The sequence below is a fragment of the Microcaecilia unicolor genome, chromosome 6, assembly GCF_901765095.1.
Source record: "Microcaecilia unicolor chromosome 6, aMicUni1.1, whole genome shotgun sequence".
NCBI classification, from domain to species: Eukaryota; Metazoa; Chordata; class Amphibia; order Gymnophiona; family Siphonopidae; genus Microcaecilia; species Microcaecilia unicolor.
The window spans coordinates 302,047,670-302,063,769 of record NC_044036.1 but is presented as its reverse complement, the minus strand read 5'-3'; the positions used below and the strand labels follow the sequence as shown (position 1 = coordinate 302,063,769).

Below are 16,100 nucleotides of genomic sequence, written 5' to 3'. Positions count from 1 at the left end.
CCAGCAATCTCAACATCTGCCGAGCTGTGATCTGCTGGGACGCTCGCACCCGCGAGACGAGGGACAACATGTTGCTGGCTCTCGTCTCTGGGAGATAGGCGCGAGCCGTCCGAGAATCCAGCAGAGCTCCTATGAATTCGAGTTTCTGCACTGGGAGAAGATGGGACTTTGGGTAATTTATCACAAACCCCAGTAGCTCCAGGAGGCGAATAGTCATCTGCATGGACTGCAGGGCTCCTGCCTCGGATGTGTTATTCACCAGCCAATCGTCGAGATATGGGAACACGTGTACCCCCAGTCTGCGAAGTGCTGCTGCTACTACAGCCAAGCACTTAGTGAACACTCTGGGCGCAGAGGCGAGCCCAAAGGGTAGCACACAGTACTGGAAGTGATGTGTGCCCAGCTGAAATCGCAGATACTGTCTGTGAGCTGGCAGTATCGGGATGTGCGTGTAGGCGTCCTTCAAGTCCAGAGAGCATAGCCAATCGTTTTCCTGAATCATGAGGAGAAGGGTGCCCAGGGAAAGCATCCTGAACTTTTCTTTGACCAGATATTTGTTCAGGGCCCTTAGGTCTAGGATGGGACGCATCCCCCCTGTTTTCTTTTCCACAAGGAAGTACCTGGAATAGAATCCCAGCCCTTCTTGCCCGGATGGCATGGGCTCGACCGCATTGGCGCTGAGAAGGGCGGAGAGTTCCTCTGCAAGTACCTGCTTGTGCTGGAAGCTGTAAGACTGAGCTCCCGGTGGACAATTTGGAGGTTTTGAGGCCAAATTGAGGGTGTATCCTTGCCGGACTATTTGGAGAACCCACTGATCGGAGGTTATGAGAGGCCACCTTTGGTGAAAAGCTTTCAACCTCCCTCCGACTGGCAGGTCGCCCGGCACTGACACTTGGATGGCGGCTATGCTCTGCTGGAGCCAGTCAAAAGCTCGTCCCTTGCTTTTGCTGGGGAGCCGAGGGGCCTTGCTGAGGCGCACGCTGCTGACGAGAGCGAGCGCGCTGGGGCTTAGCCTGGGCCGCAGGCTGTCGAGAAGGAGGATTGTACCTACGCTTGCCAGAAGAGTAGGGAACAGTCTTCCTTCCCCCAAAAAATCTTCTACCTGTAGAGGTAGAGGCTGAAGGCTGCCGGCGGGAGAACTTGTCGAATGCGGTGTCCCGCTGGTGGAGTTGCTCTACCACCTGTTCGACTTTCTCTCCAAAACTATTATCCGCACGGCAAGGCGAGTCCGCAATCCGCTGCTGGATTCTATTCTCCAGGTCGGAGGCACGCAGCCATGAGAGTCTGCGCATCACCACACCTTGAGCAGCGGCCCTGGACGCAACATCAAAGGTGTCATACACCCCTCTGGCCAGGAATTTTCTGCACGCCTTCAGCTGCCTGACCACCTCCTGAAATGGCTTGGCTTGCTCAGGGGGGAGCTTATCCACCAAGCCCGCCAACTGCCGCACATTGTTCCGCATGTGTATGCTCGTGTAGAGCTAGTAGGACTGAATCTTGGCCACGAGCATAGAAGAATGGTAGGCCTTCCTCCCAAAGGAGTCCAAGGTTCTAGAGTCCTTGCCCGGGGGCGCCGAAGCATGCTCCCTAGAACTCTTGGCCTTCTTTAGGGCCAAATCCACAACTCCAGAGTCGTGAGGCAACTGAGTGCGCATCAGCTCTGGGTCCCCATGGATTCGGTACTGGGACTCAATCTTCTTGGGGATGTGGGGATCACTTAATGGCTTGGTCCAGTTCGCCAGCAATGTCTTTTTGAGGACATGATGCATGGGTACTGTGGACGCTTCCTTAGGTGGAGAAGGATAGTCCAGGAGCTCAAACATTTCAGCCCTGGGCTCGTCCTCCACAACCACCGGGAAGGGGATGGCCGTAGACATCTCCCGGACAAAGGAAGCGAAAGACAGACTCTCGGGGGGAGAAAGCTGTCTTTCAGGAGAGGGAATGGGATCAGAAGGGAGACCCTCAGACTCCTCGTCAGAGAAATATCTGATGTCTTCTTCTTCTTCCCACGAGGCCTCACCATCAGTGTCAGACACAAGTTCACGGACCTGTGTCTGCAACCGTGCCCGGCTCGACTCCGTGGAACCACAGCCACGGTGGGAGCGTTGAGAGGTAGACTCCCTCGCCCGCACCGGCGAAGCTCCCTCCGCCGACGTAGTCGGGGAGCCTTCCTGGGAGGCTACCGCAGTCGGTACCGAACGCGGCACCGACGCCGGAGACCTCACCCCGGGCAAAGGGCCAACCGGCGCCTCGCTCGACGGTACCGGAGGCGCAAGCACCCCCGGTACCGGAGGGGTAGGGCGCAACAGCTCTCCCAGGATCTCTGGGAGAACGGCCCGGAGACTCTCGTTCAGAGCGGCTGTAGAAAAAGGCATGGAAGCCGATGCAGGCGTCGATGTCAGAGTCTGTTCCGGGCTGTCCAATGGGGAGCGCATCGACACCTCTTGAACAGAGGGCGAGCGGTCCTCTTGGTGCCGATGCCTACTGGGTGCCGACTCCCTCGGCGACCCAGAGCTCTCGGTGCCGACACGGGAAGGGGACCGGTGACGATGCTTCTTCGACTTCTTGGGACGAAGCATGTCACCGGAGCTTCCCGGCACCGACGAGGAGGACGTAGAATCCAGCCGTCGCTTCCTCGGGGCCGAGACCGAAGGAGGTCGGTCTCGGGGGGGCTGTACCGCAGGAGCCCTCGGAATGGGGGGAGACCCACCCGAAGTCTCACCGCCACCAGCAGGGGAATGGACAGCCCTCACCTGCACTCCAGATGAAGCACCACCGTCCGACGACATCAGCAGACGAGGAGGTCTCGATACCACCGACGCCGACGCAGCCTTCCGATGTCGCCCCGATGCAGAGGGCCGATGCCTCGATGCACTCGATGCAATCGGGGGAAAAGATGAAGGTCCAGGCGCCGACGACGTCGAAGCAGTCGATACTCCCGGTGCCGATGCCGACGAAGAGCCCGAGAACAAAATGTTCCACTGGGCTAATCTCGCTACCTGAGTCCGCTTTTGTAAAAGGGAACACAGACTACAGGTCTGAGGGCGGTGCCCAGCCCCCAGACACTGAAGACACGACGCGTGCCTGTCAGTGAGCGAGATTACCCGGGCGCACTGGGTGCACTTCTTGAAGCCGCTGGAAGACTTCGATGTCATTGGCGGAAAAATCGCGCCGGCGAGATCAAAACTCGAAATGGCGAAAATGGCACCGCAAAAATAGGGGGAAGAAAAACCGACCGAGGCCTAAATAGGGCCTACCCCGACGAAGAAAGAAAACTTACCGGGGCAAAGACTGGAAGTACGGGAAGGGAGAAAACCATAAAGGTCTCCTTCCGACACTTTTTTTTTTTTTTAGAACGGTCAATAAACGACGCGCGAGGTCAACTTTGGGGCGCGAACGGCGAAACACGACCGTACCGAGCGCGGACAAAAGAAGACTGGCCGGCACGAGCCGGTTCGGGCGGGAAGACGGCCGCGCATGCGCGGTGCACATCGGCGCGCGAGGACTAGCAAAGGACTTTGCTAGAAAGTGTTCCGATTGGAGGGGCTGCCGTGGACGTCACCCATCAGTGAGAACAAGCAGCCTGCTTGTCCTCGGAGAATGCATATTTCCAAAACCATCATATTCCAGGTAATAAATTCAAAACAAAACTTTTTTTCTACCTTTGTTGTCTGGACATCTTATTTTCCATCATTTTGGTCACAGGTTCTCTTTTCTAATTTCCTGTCTATCTTCTACTAACTCTCTTTCCAGTGGCTGCTGTCAGTTTGACATTTCTCCTCTCTCCTCCTGTCTTGTTCCAGTTCCTCACTACATCTGTCTTTGGCAAATTAATCTTTCCCTATTAGCTCATTCCTTTCTTTTCTGCCTGTGTCCACTCAACCCTCTATCTCTTTCCATTTAATTTCACTTACCTATCGACTTCCCATCTCCTGTCTCACTCTTTCCCCAACCTACTCTGTCTATGCAGATTTCCAGCCTCCTTAGGGAAAATTATTTTGACATCAATCCCCAAAGCCAACAGTCTTGATTTGAACAACAAATTGCCAGGACCAGACAGCATTCACTCTGGAATCCAGAAAGAGCTCAAACATGAAACATTATTAAGATGGACTTGGGAAAATCCACTGCTTATTTCTAGGATAAACAGCATAGTATGTTTTTACTGTTCTGGGATCTTGCCAGGCACTTGTGACCTGGATTGGCCACTGCTGGAAACAGGATACTGGGCTTGATGGACCTTCGGTCTCTCCCAGTTTGGCAATGCTTATGTTCTTATTGACCTGTTATAAGTAATCTGTAACCAATCATTCAGAATGGTCACAATACCTGAAGACTGAAAGGTGGCCAGGGTGATCTGGGATACTATAGACCAGGGAGACCTTGATGCTTGTGCCAGGCCAAATGGCTGAAGGTATATGAAAAACAAAATTACTGATCATATAGGCACAGCTTAATGGGAAAATTGTAAGCGCTGTGATCACATTACACCATTTTTGAAATAACCTTTACTGGCTACCAGTACAATACAGGGATACATTTAAAACTCTATCAGGCTTATTTTTGAAAGAGAAGGGCGCCCATCTTTCGACACAAATTGGGAGATGGGTGTCCTTCTCACAAGGTCGCCCAAATTGGCATAATCGAAAGTCGATTTTGGGCGTCCTCAACTGCTTTCCGTCGCGGTGACAACCAAAGTTCACGGGGGAGTGTCGGAAGCGTAGCAAAGGCAGGACTTGGGCGTGCCTAACACATAGGCGTCCTCAACCGATAATGGAAAAAAGAAGGGCGTCCCCGACGAGCACTTGGGCGACTTTACTTGGTCCATTTTTTGTTATGACAAAGCCTCAAAAAGGTGCCCAAACTGACCAGATGACCACCGGAGGGTATCGGGGATGACCTCCCCTTACTTCCCCAGTGGGCACTAACCCCCTCCCACCCTCAAAAAAAAAAACTTTTAAAAATATTTTTTTTGCCAGCCTCAAATGTCATACCCAACTCCATGACAGCAGTATGCAGTTATGTGGAGCAGTTTTAGTGGATGCAGTGCACTTCAGGCAGGCGGACCCAGGCCAACCCCCCCCCTACCTCTTACACGTGGTAGTAAATGTGAGCCCTTCAAAACCCACCAGAAACCCACTGTACCCACATGTAGGTGCCCCCCTTCACCCCTTAGTGCTATGGAAGTGGTGTACAGTTGTGGGGAGTGGGTTCTGGGGGGGGGGGGGGGGGGGTTGGGGGCTCAGCATACAAGGTAAGGGAGCTATGCACCTGGGAGCAATTTATGAAGTCCACTGCAGTGCTCCCTAGGGTGCCCGGTTAGTGTCTTGGCATTTCAGGGGGACCAGTGCAATACGAATGCTGACTCCTCCCACAACCAAATGGCTTGGATTTGGTCGTTTCTGAGGGGCGTCCTCGGTTTCCATTATCGCCGAAAATCGGGGACGACCATCTCTAAGGATGACCATCTCTAAGGACGACCATCTCTAAGGTCAACCTAAATTTCGCGATTTGGGCGTCCCCAACTGTATCATCGAAATTAAAGATGGATGCCCATCTTGTTTCGATAATACGGGTTTCCCCGCCCCTTCGCTGGGAAGTCCTGCGAGGACGTCCTCAGGAAAACTTGGGCGCCCCTTTCGATTATGCCCCTCTATGTCTGATCTTCAAGGCCCTTAAAGGAAATGGCCCAGAGTACTTGAAGACAGGATCTCCTTCTACATACCTCCAAGGTCACTAAGGTTCTCCAAAGGAGTATCCCTAACCACACAATTGTTAGAAGTCACTGTACAGAACAAACAAGAGAACATGGTTTCTGAGAACAGCTGTTTGGACAGATTTTGGCTAATGGGGTTGCTAGTATTCCCCTATAGCTTTACCCCTGATGTAGCCTTTGGGCGAAACGCGGTCACGTTGAGTATGTTTCAATAAACCACATTTCTCTTCATTTCCGCTGGTCTGCTTTGTTTGTATTGCTCCAGTGACATACAATGACATCCGAATCTGAGTGCCTCACTCAATCATGCTTGTTTACCGTGATTACTAGTGATTATTTACATCAGCTACTTAATAATTAATATTCTATAACTTGGGTATCATTAGCTCTGCTTAATGTATATATCACAAATTGTAACAGAATACAATATTGCACTTACATACTGCATTTATCTTTTAAAAGTTCAATGCGGATAATAATAAGTAATCAGAAAAAATATTGGGCATATACAAAATTTAACGCCTAAAAATTGACTAAATAAGAATGTTTTAGTTTTTTTTTAAACTCTTATAATTTACTTCTAATTTGATAGTAGATAATAAAGAATTCCATATCTTTGCTGCTTGATAAAGAGATCAAGAGAGAGTTAATACATTTATATCTAATATGAACAGCTGATTCAAACATTCTTTTGATAAGCAGACTAAAAAGATCTACTGGCAAATGGAAAAATCAAAATTGACATGAAGGGCAAAGGGATCAGATCATGAATAATATTAGCATATACAATTTAAATAAAGCCCTAGCCTCAATGCAATAAAAATGAATATAAAATTATAATCATAAAATGAAATCAGATGGGGGACTGAAATTCAGTTTGAACTATGAAATTAGCTTAGACCAAGATGTCCTGCTTTTCCTACAGTACTATGAAATAATATATTTTGATTGATTTATAGCAATCTCAAATGTCAGCCTTACTAAATATGCTTATCTGTGTTTGATTTTATTGTGATTTCTTTTTTGTACACTGCTTAGAATATTAGATAACGTGGTATATAAGCAATGTAAATAAATAAAAATCTCAATTTTCTCTGTTCTAACAGACAATAGGTTTCATGAGGCAACTGTATTTCAATTAACGGCCTTTTACTTTTTGTTTTAACAGAACAACTAAACTTTCCAGTTATTAGATTAAAATAGCCAGCCAGACTTATAATTAGTGAAACCCTGTTTGGCTTTCTGTCTTCGATTTCATTGCTATTAGTATACATGGGCCTCTCTCTTGACAGGCTTGATGTTTGGTGATAAAGCTTTGTCATCACTTTCCAAATTAAATACCATCTTCAAGGTAAGCACTGCAGCTACACATGTAGTCAGGTACTAATTCAAACCTTTCTAGAATGTACAGTCCATGAACAGTTTGGTGTGACAGAGGAGGACAAGAACAGCTGATTTAGCCTGCACTGGCATATATAAAGCGTCATATATGGGTAATAATTGCTGACTAAAGAAGACTGATTTGTCTCCTCAAGAATTAAAAGATGTGCCTTATCTAACTGCTGCTAATTACATGCTGTGAAAATGACAAGGTCTGTTATGACAGTGATTTATCTTCATAATCTGATAATGCTAGACCAGGGGATCCTCACGACACACCTAGCCAGTCAGGTTTTTAGGATACCCACAATGAATATACAGAAGGTACATTTGCATAGAATGGGGGTACTGTATGCAACTTTATCTCATACGTATTCAGTGTTGGGTATCCCAAAAACCTGACTGGCTAGGTGTATCCCATGGACTGGGTTGAGAAACCCTGCACAAGACTATATAAACAAGTTGAATGAAACCTGGTGGTTCTCTATTAAGAATGACAGGAAACGTATTCATTTAAGAGAGGATAAAACCCACTCCCTCCTATTTTCCAAACTTCTGTATGAAAATTAATATAATGTGGAAACCCAAAAATATATTTTTTCTTGTTTTTAGTCTGAATATCTTCCAAGGGCAACTGTATTATTGTGAACGGTCTCAAACCCCTTTGGGGGATAGAAGCAAGATAGAAATAGCCAAACTAGCTAACCAAAGCTTATGATGCAAATGTAGAGTTGCTCAGAGTTTCCAAACAATTCATTTAAATTTCAGAGGAAGACCACATCATGTCATTTGAGTTTTCTTCCAATCAAAATCAATTTTGAAATCTCAAGGGACTAAAGCTGATAATCTACGCTTGTGCATATAAATACTATCATTACTACATGTAATATGGTTTTGGTTTACATATACAAGTTAGTACAGGATACTAATTTGCATTATCTGGCATAGTCTCTGTTCCCAGATCATATAATTCTTGTAGCAATTAGAGTCTGTACCCACAAACAGCAAGAAGATCACAACGCACCTGCTGCAGCCTGCCTTTTAGCATAAAACCGGGAAGAGCCCCCAAGGCTAGTGAAAAGCCACAGCGAATCATTTCTTCATTGCTTTTTAGCTCCAAAAGATATTGGTTCACCAAGTCAGCTGTAGAGTAAACACATAAAAAAGAACCCAGCATGAACATCTAGCATTGCATTAATATCATAGTTTGATAGCTGTGAAGAAATTAATCCAGGAGCCAATAATGGATTAAGATGAAAGACTGGTTCAGCAGACTGAATCAGACGCTAGGACTGTAAATCGGTGATTTAAACTGTGAGAAAATAAAATATTCCTCTAATAGTTATCTGATTATATTTTCTTTCCTTTCTTATTCTTCCCTATTACAGTTTGAATGTCATTTAATCCATTTATACATTCTTTTTTCTCTGTCAATCCCTCTGTTCTATCTCTCCTCACCCCCTCACCACCCGCCACATACACCTTCTAGTCTGTATTCTCATTCATCTCACAATCGCCATCAGATGATCCTGCTCCCGATAATGGTCAATGCACGTAAAATGCTGATTACCGCCCGTGTGCCAGAAAATAAAAATATTTTCTGGCGCGCATATCGGACGCGTGTCAAAAATGAAATTACTGCAAGGGCCACGCGGTAGCAGAGTGGTAACTCAAAATTGACGTGCACTGGGTGCGCGTAGCCGCCTATGCAGTTTAGTAAAAGGGCCCCTGAAAAAGCTGGAAACAGAAAAGGCAGGCCTAATTTTGTCTGATTAGTTGTACGGATGTGGCACCAAATACCAGTTGTACTTGCGACAAGATCAAAGACATAAAGCATCACCCAGAAGTCAACAAACGTTTGCCAGCATATCAGCAGGGCCTTCTTTCCATCTGGGTCAAAGAACACGTGTGAATTCATCGTTATATAAGAGGTGACATGTACTTATTAGCTGTACCTCAAAAGTGTACATTCCATAACTGGGATGGGCTTAGGAATTTGGTAATCCATAATAGCAATGTTTGAAGGACCTTTATAATCTGCTTCAAATCTTTCCTATTAGGAAAATTAATAACTAATAGCATCAATTAACATTGAAGCGTCTGTAAGTGTGATTCACATACCTTGAATGACCAAATCAGCTTCTCTCTGTTTGTTCTGGTAATATTCATTACACAAGGCAGTCAGTGCTGAGACAACAGCCTCCTAAAATAAAGTCAGGAGAGAATAATTAAACACAAAGATACAAACAGAATGCCTAAACAGTGCATAATTTTTCTTGTGTGCAGCAAAACCAGACTCTTCTTGATCTCTGTTTTATTCAGCCACTCACTATCACTAAGACGACAATCACCCGCAACCTTAAAACCCACGTCAGTGGAGAAAAAAAACACCCAAAAGGTGACATAAAAGTCACATATACTGATCAGGCTCTCTCTCAAACCGTGGACCTGGGAAAAAACACCTAGTAGATCTGGTTAAAAGAGTTTTACTTTTTAAGGAGTTTAATGAGAAACACAGAGGGTAGTTCTATAAAGTATACACTAACAGTAGCATGCTTATTATGTGTGCAAATTATTAGAGTAATTGCATATAAGATCATGTGTGTGGACATTGCATAAATACCGAATATCCACTTAGATATGTTTTATTTATAGAATATCACTTTACTCGTACATAGTGCATTATTTTACAAGTAGGCATACACATAGGTGGAGTTTGGGCAGGGCATGAGCAGAACGCAGACTTACGCCCGTTAATTATAGAATACTACAAGTTATGTGTTTATCGCCATAACTTGGTTATACATACTTAGCCAGTTCTACGGCTGGAGTGCATGCTTCTACCTAAGCTATAAGCACTTGTTTATAGAATTACCCCCATAATGGGCAACTTCTGAAAACAGATTAAAAAAAACTGTTTCGAAATCTTGTAAGCAGCATTTTTTTTAAATCAAAGAAACTAAAATCTCAGTTACTTTGCTATGAGAATTGTATTATTTTTTCTCAAGTTCTGGGACACATATGTGGAGATCTCACAAACTAATTAACTTTAAAATCCAGTTATTTAGCTCTGATGGGTATTGTCCATAAGCAACAGATAATCAGCTAGAAAGCATTTAATGATGCCAAAGTTTCCATGTCTGTCTGGAAAAGCATGCATGCAACTTCCCATGCAGTCACTGAGCAGGGCCTAGTCAGCCTTATACAAGCTTAGCAACAAGTTTACTCCACAAAGGGAGGGAGGAGAGCATATATGCCTGATTAACCTGTTGGCGATACACCAACACTTACGGACATAGCAGGAACAATTTTGTAAGAGTAGGGTGAAAGAATGGCACCTCCAAAAACAGTCAGTGGTCTGAATATGGCTGCTAACCAAATATCCCAAGGAGGTTTGATAACAGGAGATGGAATAATGACACAAGGCTAAAGCCAGTCTCCACCCACTCCACCCAAGAAGCTTTTAATTCTCCCCAAAGCAGCTGTCGCCATCATGATACACCTGAAATAATATAATTCATGGGGTGACAAGCTCCGCCTACTGGCCTCAGCCCACATAATGGGCTAGATAGGCTCATGCCATCTCCTGTGATCAAACCTTCTTGAGATATCCCTTGGCTCTGCCCATACTCCACTGATTGTTTGCCTCAGTTCTGTCCAAATAGTTCCAAGGTGGTCTGAGGACATATTCAGCAGCACTATCCAGTTGGTGTCACTGTATATCCTTCTTGCTGGCACTGCTAATCAGCTCCCTGTGCAGTTATCTAAATAAGTACCTTTGAATACTGACCTCCAAGCATAGGAGTCTTGAGATGTCAGCAGAGCATACAAATCATTCTCCACAGTTCATTCAGACCCAAACAGGTCAAAATAATTGGGAATCTCTACATCTCTCCCAAGCTTGTCCAAACTTAGAAACAAGGAACTAAAAATCACTAATGAAATTGAATAGCTTGCAAGAAAGCACTGCACCAACCACAGGACTATAAGTCGCACTTAAGAAAAAAACATAGATCTATATACTAACAGACATTAAGGAAAGATACTAAAGGCAAGTATGATGGTGCTCCGAATGCTTAATTATGAAAAGTGCCCTTGCATTTGGAAATTTTACAGCTAACCTAATCCCTCAGTTACCTCTCAGGATACAAAGAAAACATTACCTTTATTTTTGGTTTTGATGTACTTGAAAAAAGGTGTAAACTTCTTAAACTATCATTTACCAGCCACAGCCAACCATCTGCCAGGAAAAGAAACACAGTTTAACTGTTTAATGTAGTAGAATTAAATCTAATACATAATGGAGGAGACTGTATATATGGCGCCTAAAAACTTGGCGCGGAAATCAGTGCTAAGTGTATTCTATAAGCAGTGCCTAGATGTGGTGTAAATCCTGGTGCATAGATTTAGGCGCATTGGGCCATATTCTATAACTATGTGCAAAAGTTTCAGAACGCCCACGAAACACCCATTTCCCCACCCATAATCATGCCCCCTTTTGCCTGCATGCATTAGAAGTTAGGCGCAGTTCATTACAGAATGCACACAGCGAGTTGTACACGTAAATTCTAATTATTGCTTAAGAACTGTGATCAGTGCTAATTAGCTTGTTAAGCCAATTAAGTGTATTGTTATAGAATACGCTGGATTTCGGCACGGATCTCTAGGTGCACTCTATAAAATCCAGGGGAATGTGGTTTACTGAAATTTCTTTAAAATAAAATAAACAAAAACACTTTACAGTGTGCATTCTTAAGTAAATGAATGAAGGCACACACCCAAACACATTTAAGATTGAACATTTATTAAACACTTACTGATGCTGTATTTATTGTTATCCCTATTACTTATATATTGCAAGATCTCTCATCAACAAAATACAATGGGAATAATCATGAGAACAAAAGCAAAAGTCTGCAATGTGATCAAGAAAAGAACAGAGCTAGGTCCAAGAACAGTTTTCTGGTTAATGACTGGTGTCACCACAATAACAGTAGCTGGTTGCCCATACCACCAGTGGCTATGAATCTATCAGTATCCCTAAGTTCCAGCTAGCAGCAGGACTGGAAAACGAACTCTGATTTAGTTCCTGACAGCATGGAGCACTAAGAAAAAAAGAATGTGCAGTAATACGTGCATAGCACGTGAAAAATAGCCTACTACAAAACGGTTCTAGGTCAGTTCCCACCTGGACAATTAACACTGAACCAATTCCCACCACACTAGGGAGGACAATTCCCACCCATATCTAAAAAAACAAAACAAAACCCCAAAACACTAGAAGAATTAATTTCCTTCCCTTTCCCCTTCTACAGCATTTGGGGGGGGGGGGGGGGCGGAGAGCAATTCCCCCCCCCCCAAAAGAATCACCTTTTACACACCTCTTTCCTCTTCAAGACATACAGTTTGATGAGGGGGGGGCATGCTCCCCCCCCCCCGCCAACTATACCCTACCTGCCATTAAACGGAAAATGTAGGCACAAAAAATTTTTTTTAAATGCTTCAGGTTTCAACCCAATTCATGTTTAATGCGGGATATAAGTAAATAAATAGATAGATAGAAACTCTGAATGTCGAGCACAACACATGATAGGTGTCCCTACAATCAGCCCCTCAAAATTGATTATGAATTATAACAAAGTACTACTCTACCTATGAAAAGTTATTCCATTATTATACTTCCTCTGTGTACATTCATCTGCTGCACAAATGATCCTCCCTGTAAGGTCTGAAACTCGAAGCACCCACTTGGAATTATGGGAATTCACTTGAAAAACAAAAAAAGAGACGCAATACAAGAATGAAAACAAAGGTTAAAAAAAAGATAGGAAGGGTGGGAAATGACCAGGAGGGTGAGTGAGTCCTGGGTGGGAATTGTCCTCAGGGGAATTGGTGAGTGGGAACTCTCCAGGTTGCTACTTGCCGGATACCATACAAAACCCGCTAAAGCATTTTGCAGTATTTTTGCCTATTAGCATGCTAACCTGCACATTATTTATTTTTAGGGCTGCATTTCAACTAAAATGTTAATCGCAATTAATCACGTAACGAAAGGTATTTTATCCCACACACACATACACGACTGTGCAAGTCACTTAAAGGGTCTTTTTCTAAAGATTAGCTCAAGTAATCTGCAGCAGGGCCCATAGGAATAAAATGGGACCTGCTGCAGATAACTCGAGCTAACCTTTAGTAAAAGACCCCTTAACCCTTCATTGCTCAGTCAGAAGGAGCTACAGTGGGGAAAAAATTAAATAACATAACTTTAATCCCGTGATTAATCGTGAGTACAAATTTTAACCGAAATGTAGCCCTAAAAAAAATTAAAGAATAAAACATAATAAAAAGATAAGAAATACAAAATATAAGGGGGTCTTTTTCTAAGATGCGCTAGCATTTTTAGTTTGCACTAAAAAAATCAGCTGCCGCTAAACGCTGAAACGCCCATTATATTCCTATGGGTGTATCAGCTGATTTTTAGCATGAGCTAAAAACATTAACGCACCTTAGTAAAAGACCTCCTTTAAAATCTTAAACAGCATGCAGAATAGCTATAAACAGCTTTATAGTTTTCAGAGCCTACTGTACTTAGAAAAGCAAGCCTACTTATTATTTTTTTATATTTTTTTTTTCATGGGGGTATGTCATAGGCAGAGAATGGGCAAGGAAGCATTAACCACACATGGTTAATGTGGGAGCACTTATCCCCTGCAAAAAAAAAAAAAATAATAATAATACTGAAAATGTTTTAAAAAAGGTCACACATAAATTCTGGCCTTAGCATGTGGGAATATCCCATGTTAGGATGCAACTACACCTGGATTTTACCACCCTTTAGCACAAAGGTCCATTAATTTGACATGATATTTTGGTTTTGTTTTCTTGTTAGTGCGCACTCTGTTTTCTCTTGTTTTGTATGTGTGTTGCACGGTTCCTCTTTTTTTCTTATTAGCACTGATTCTTGAACAGACTATGGTGAAACACTGAGGCCTCTAAAAATATATATATATTTAACACAAAGTGGTTTCTTCCATTTTGTTTCTTTATATTCCAGTTGTAAACCTCAGAAACAAAGCCACCAAAACCCAAAGAATATATATATTATTTATTTATTGCATTTGTATCCCACATTATTCCACCTCTTTGCAGGCTCAATGTGGCATACAATTCATCATGGATACTGGAAATAGAAGTGAATATACATTTGGTTTACAGAGGGTTTTGTGTTACATGGTGGTGAAATACATGATGGTGTTAAAGCAGAAAGACATTATAAAACAGTCCTGGAAGTTTTAAAGATTATACAGTTACACGTTGATCTTTGTGATATATCTTGTCGAAGAGATAGATTTTCAATAGTTTGCTGAAATTGGTCAATTCATAGACCGTTTTCAGGTTACATGGCAGCACGTTCCAGAGCTGTGTGCTCGTATAGGAAAAGGTAGATGCATGCATTGATTTGTATTTCAGACCCTTGCACTTGGGAGGATGAAGATTAAGGAATGTGCAAGAGGATCTTTTTGCGTTCCTGGGTGGTAGTTCTATCAGGTCTGACATGTAGGCTGGGGCGTTACCATGGATGATTTTATGGACTAGGGTGCAAAGTTTGAACGTGATGCGTTCCTTTAGTGGGAGCCAGTGTAGTTTTTCCCGCAGGGGTTTCGCGCTTTCGTATTTTGGTGTGCTGAATATTAGTCTGGCTGCCGTATTCTGGGATGTCTGGAGTTTTTTAAGTATTTGCTCTTTACAGCCAGCGTAGAGTGAGTTACAATAGTCCAGATGACTGAGTACCAATGATTGTACCAGATTGCGGAAGACAGTTCTTGGAAAAAATGGTCTCTTTTTAGTTTCCACATTGAATGAAACATCTTTTTAGTTATGTTATATATATATATAAATAAAAGAGAGAGAGAGAGAGAGAGAGAGCAGTTTTAAAAAGCCATTTAATCACCCATTGATGGAAGAAGCAACTAAATAAATTAGTGACACACTCAGACTAACATCGGATGTACTTACTGCAACAGGACTTGTTTACAACACATGCACCTTTTTATGACATCACATGCCGGTTTTCCTCACACAGTAAATGTCAGTAGATAAAGACCTGCACGGTCCATCCAGTCTGCCCAACAATGTGACCAGAGTTAAACCTGGCACTCTGCACAGGTTCCACTTGATATACTTAATCTCTGTCTCTCCCTGACAATTTTGTTAAATATGGAATTTTTAAAGACTGATGGTGGTGTCTTTTTTTTTCGTAAGCGCTTAGTTTCACTTCATAGCTATGCACGGGGGTCTTTTTTCTCCATATTTTTATGTATAATATTTGAATTTTTGAAACTGTTGGCACCATTGTATCAATAGCTTGGCTATTTTCATTTTTCTCACAGATTGGATTTTTTTTTTAATTTGATATAAGTGTATTCACAAAGGTTCCTTACTTCTAAAGATCTGAAGGGAAAGCCATAGATTATCTGGGATCTATGGCTTGACACCAGGATGTAATTTGGGAAGACTACATGGACCTTATGGTCCTAATCTGCAATCATATTCTATCTTTATGAGCCAACATTTAGAGCCTCTTTGGGGAGGGGCAGGGTGGTGGAGTCTCTGGCATCATTTTTAATGTGCATATTAAAGCCAGGATCCACAGAGATAAGTAAATTGCGGCCTCTGGTCAAGGTTCATCACTATAATAGCTGGGCTGAGTGGGAAAGTGAAGTTCCCCTGAGAATTAAGGGTTTTTTGTTTTACTAAACCTTAGCTCGAGTTATCTGCAAGCAGGGCCCATTTTATTCCTACAGGCCCTGCTGCAGATAACTCGAGCTAAGCTTAAGTAAAAGACCCCCTAAGAGCCTACTGTCCACAACACATGTAACCATATTCACAGATGTGTGGCTCTTATTAAAAAAAAAGTCCTTCATAGCCTGCATGTCCAAACTGACATGTCCTGAAAATTAAGTGTGGCTAGGACACCAAACCCAAAATTAAGAAGTGGGGCACT

At 43.5% G+C, this 16,100-nt stretch overlaps 1 protein-coding gene across 1 annotated transcript in view; it reads right to left on the bottom strand.

Moving 5' to 3' along the window:
- Positions 1 to 16,100, bottom strand: part of TBCD (tubulin folding cofactor D) — a 477,889-nt gene that overhangs the window by 92,594 nt on the left and 369,195 nt on the right. The window contains exons 26-28 of the mRNA XM_030208042.1: positions 11,260 to 11,336; positions 9,218 to 9,299; positions 8,121 to 8,239 (exon numbers count right to left, since the gene is read on the bottom strand). Coding sequence (XP_030063902.1) covers positions 8,121 to 8,239; positions 9,218 to 9,299; positions 11,260 to 11,336 — 278 coding nt within the window. The remainder of the gene's footprint in view (positions 1 to 8,120; positions 8,240 to 9,217; positions 9,300 to 11,259; positions 11,337 to 16,100) is intronic.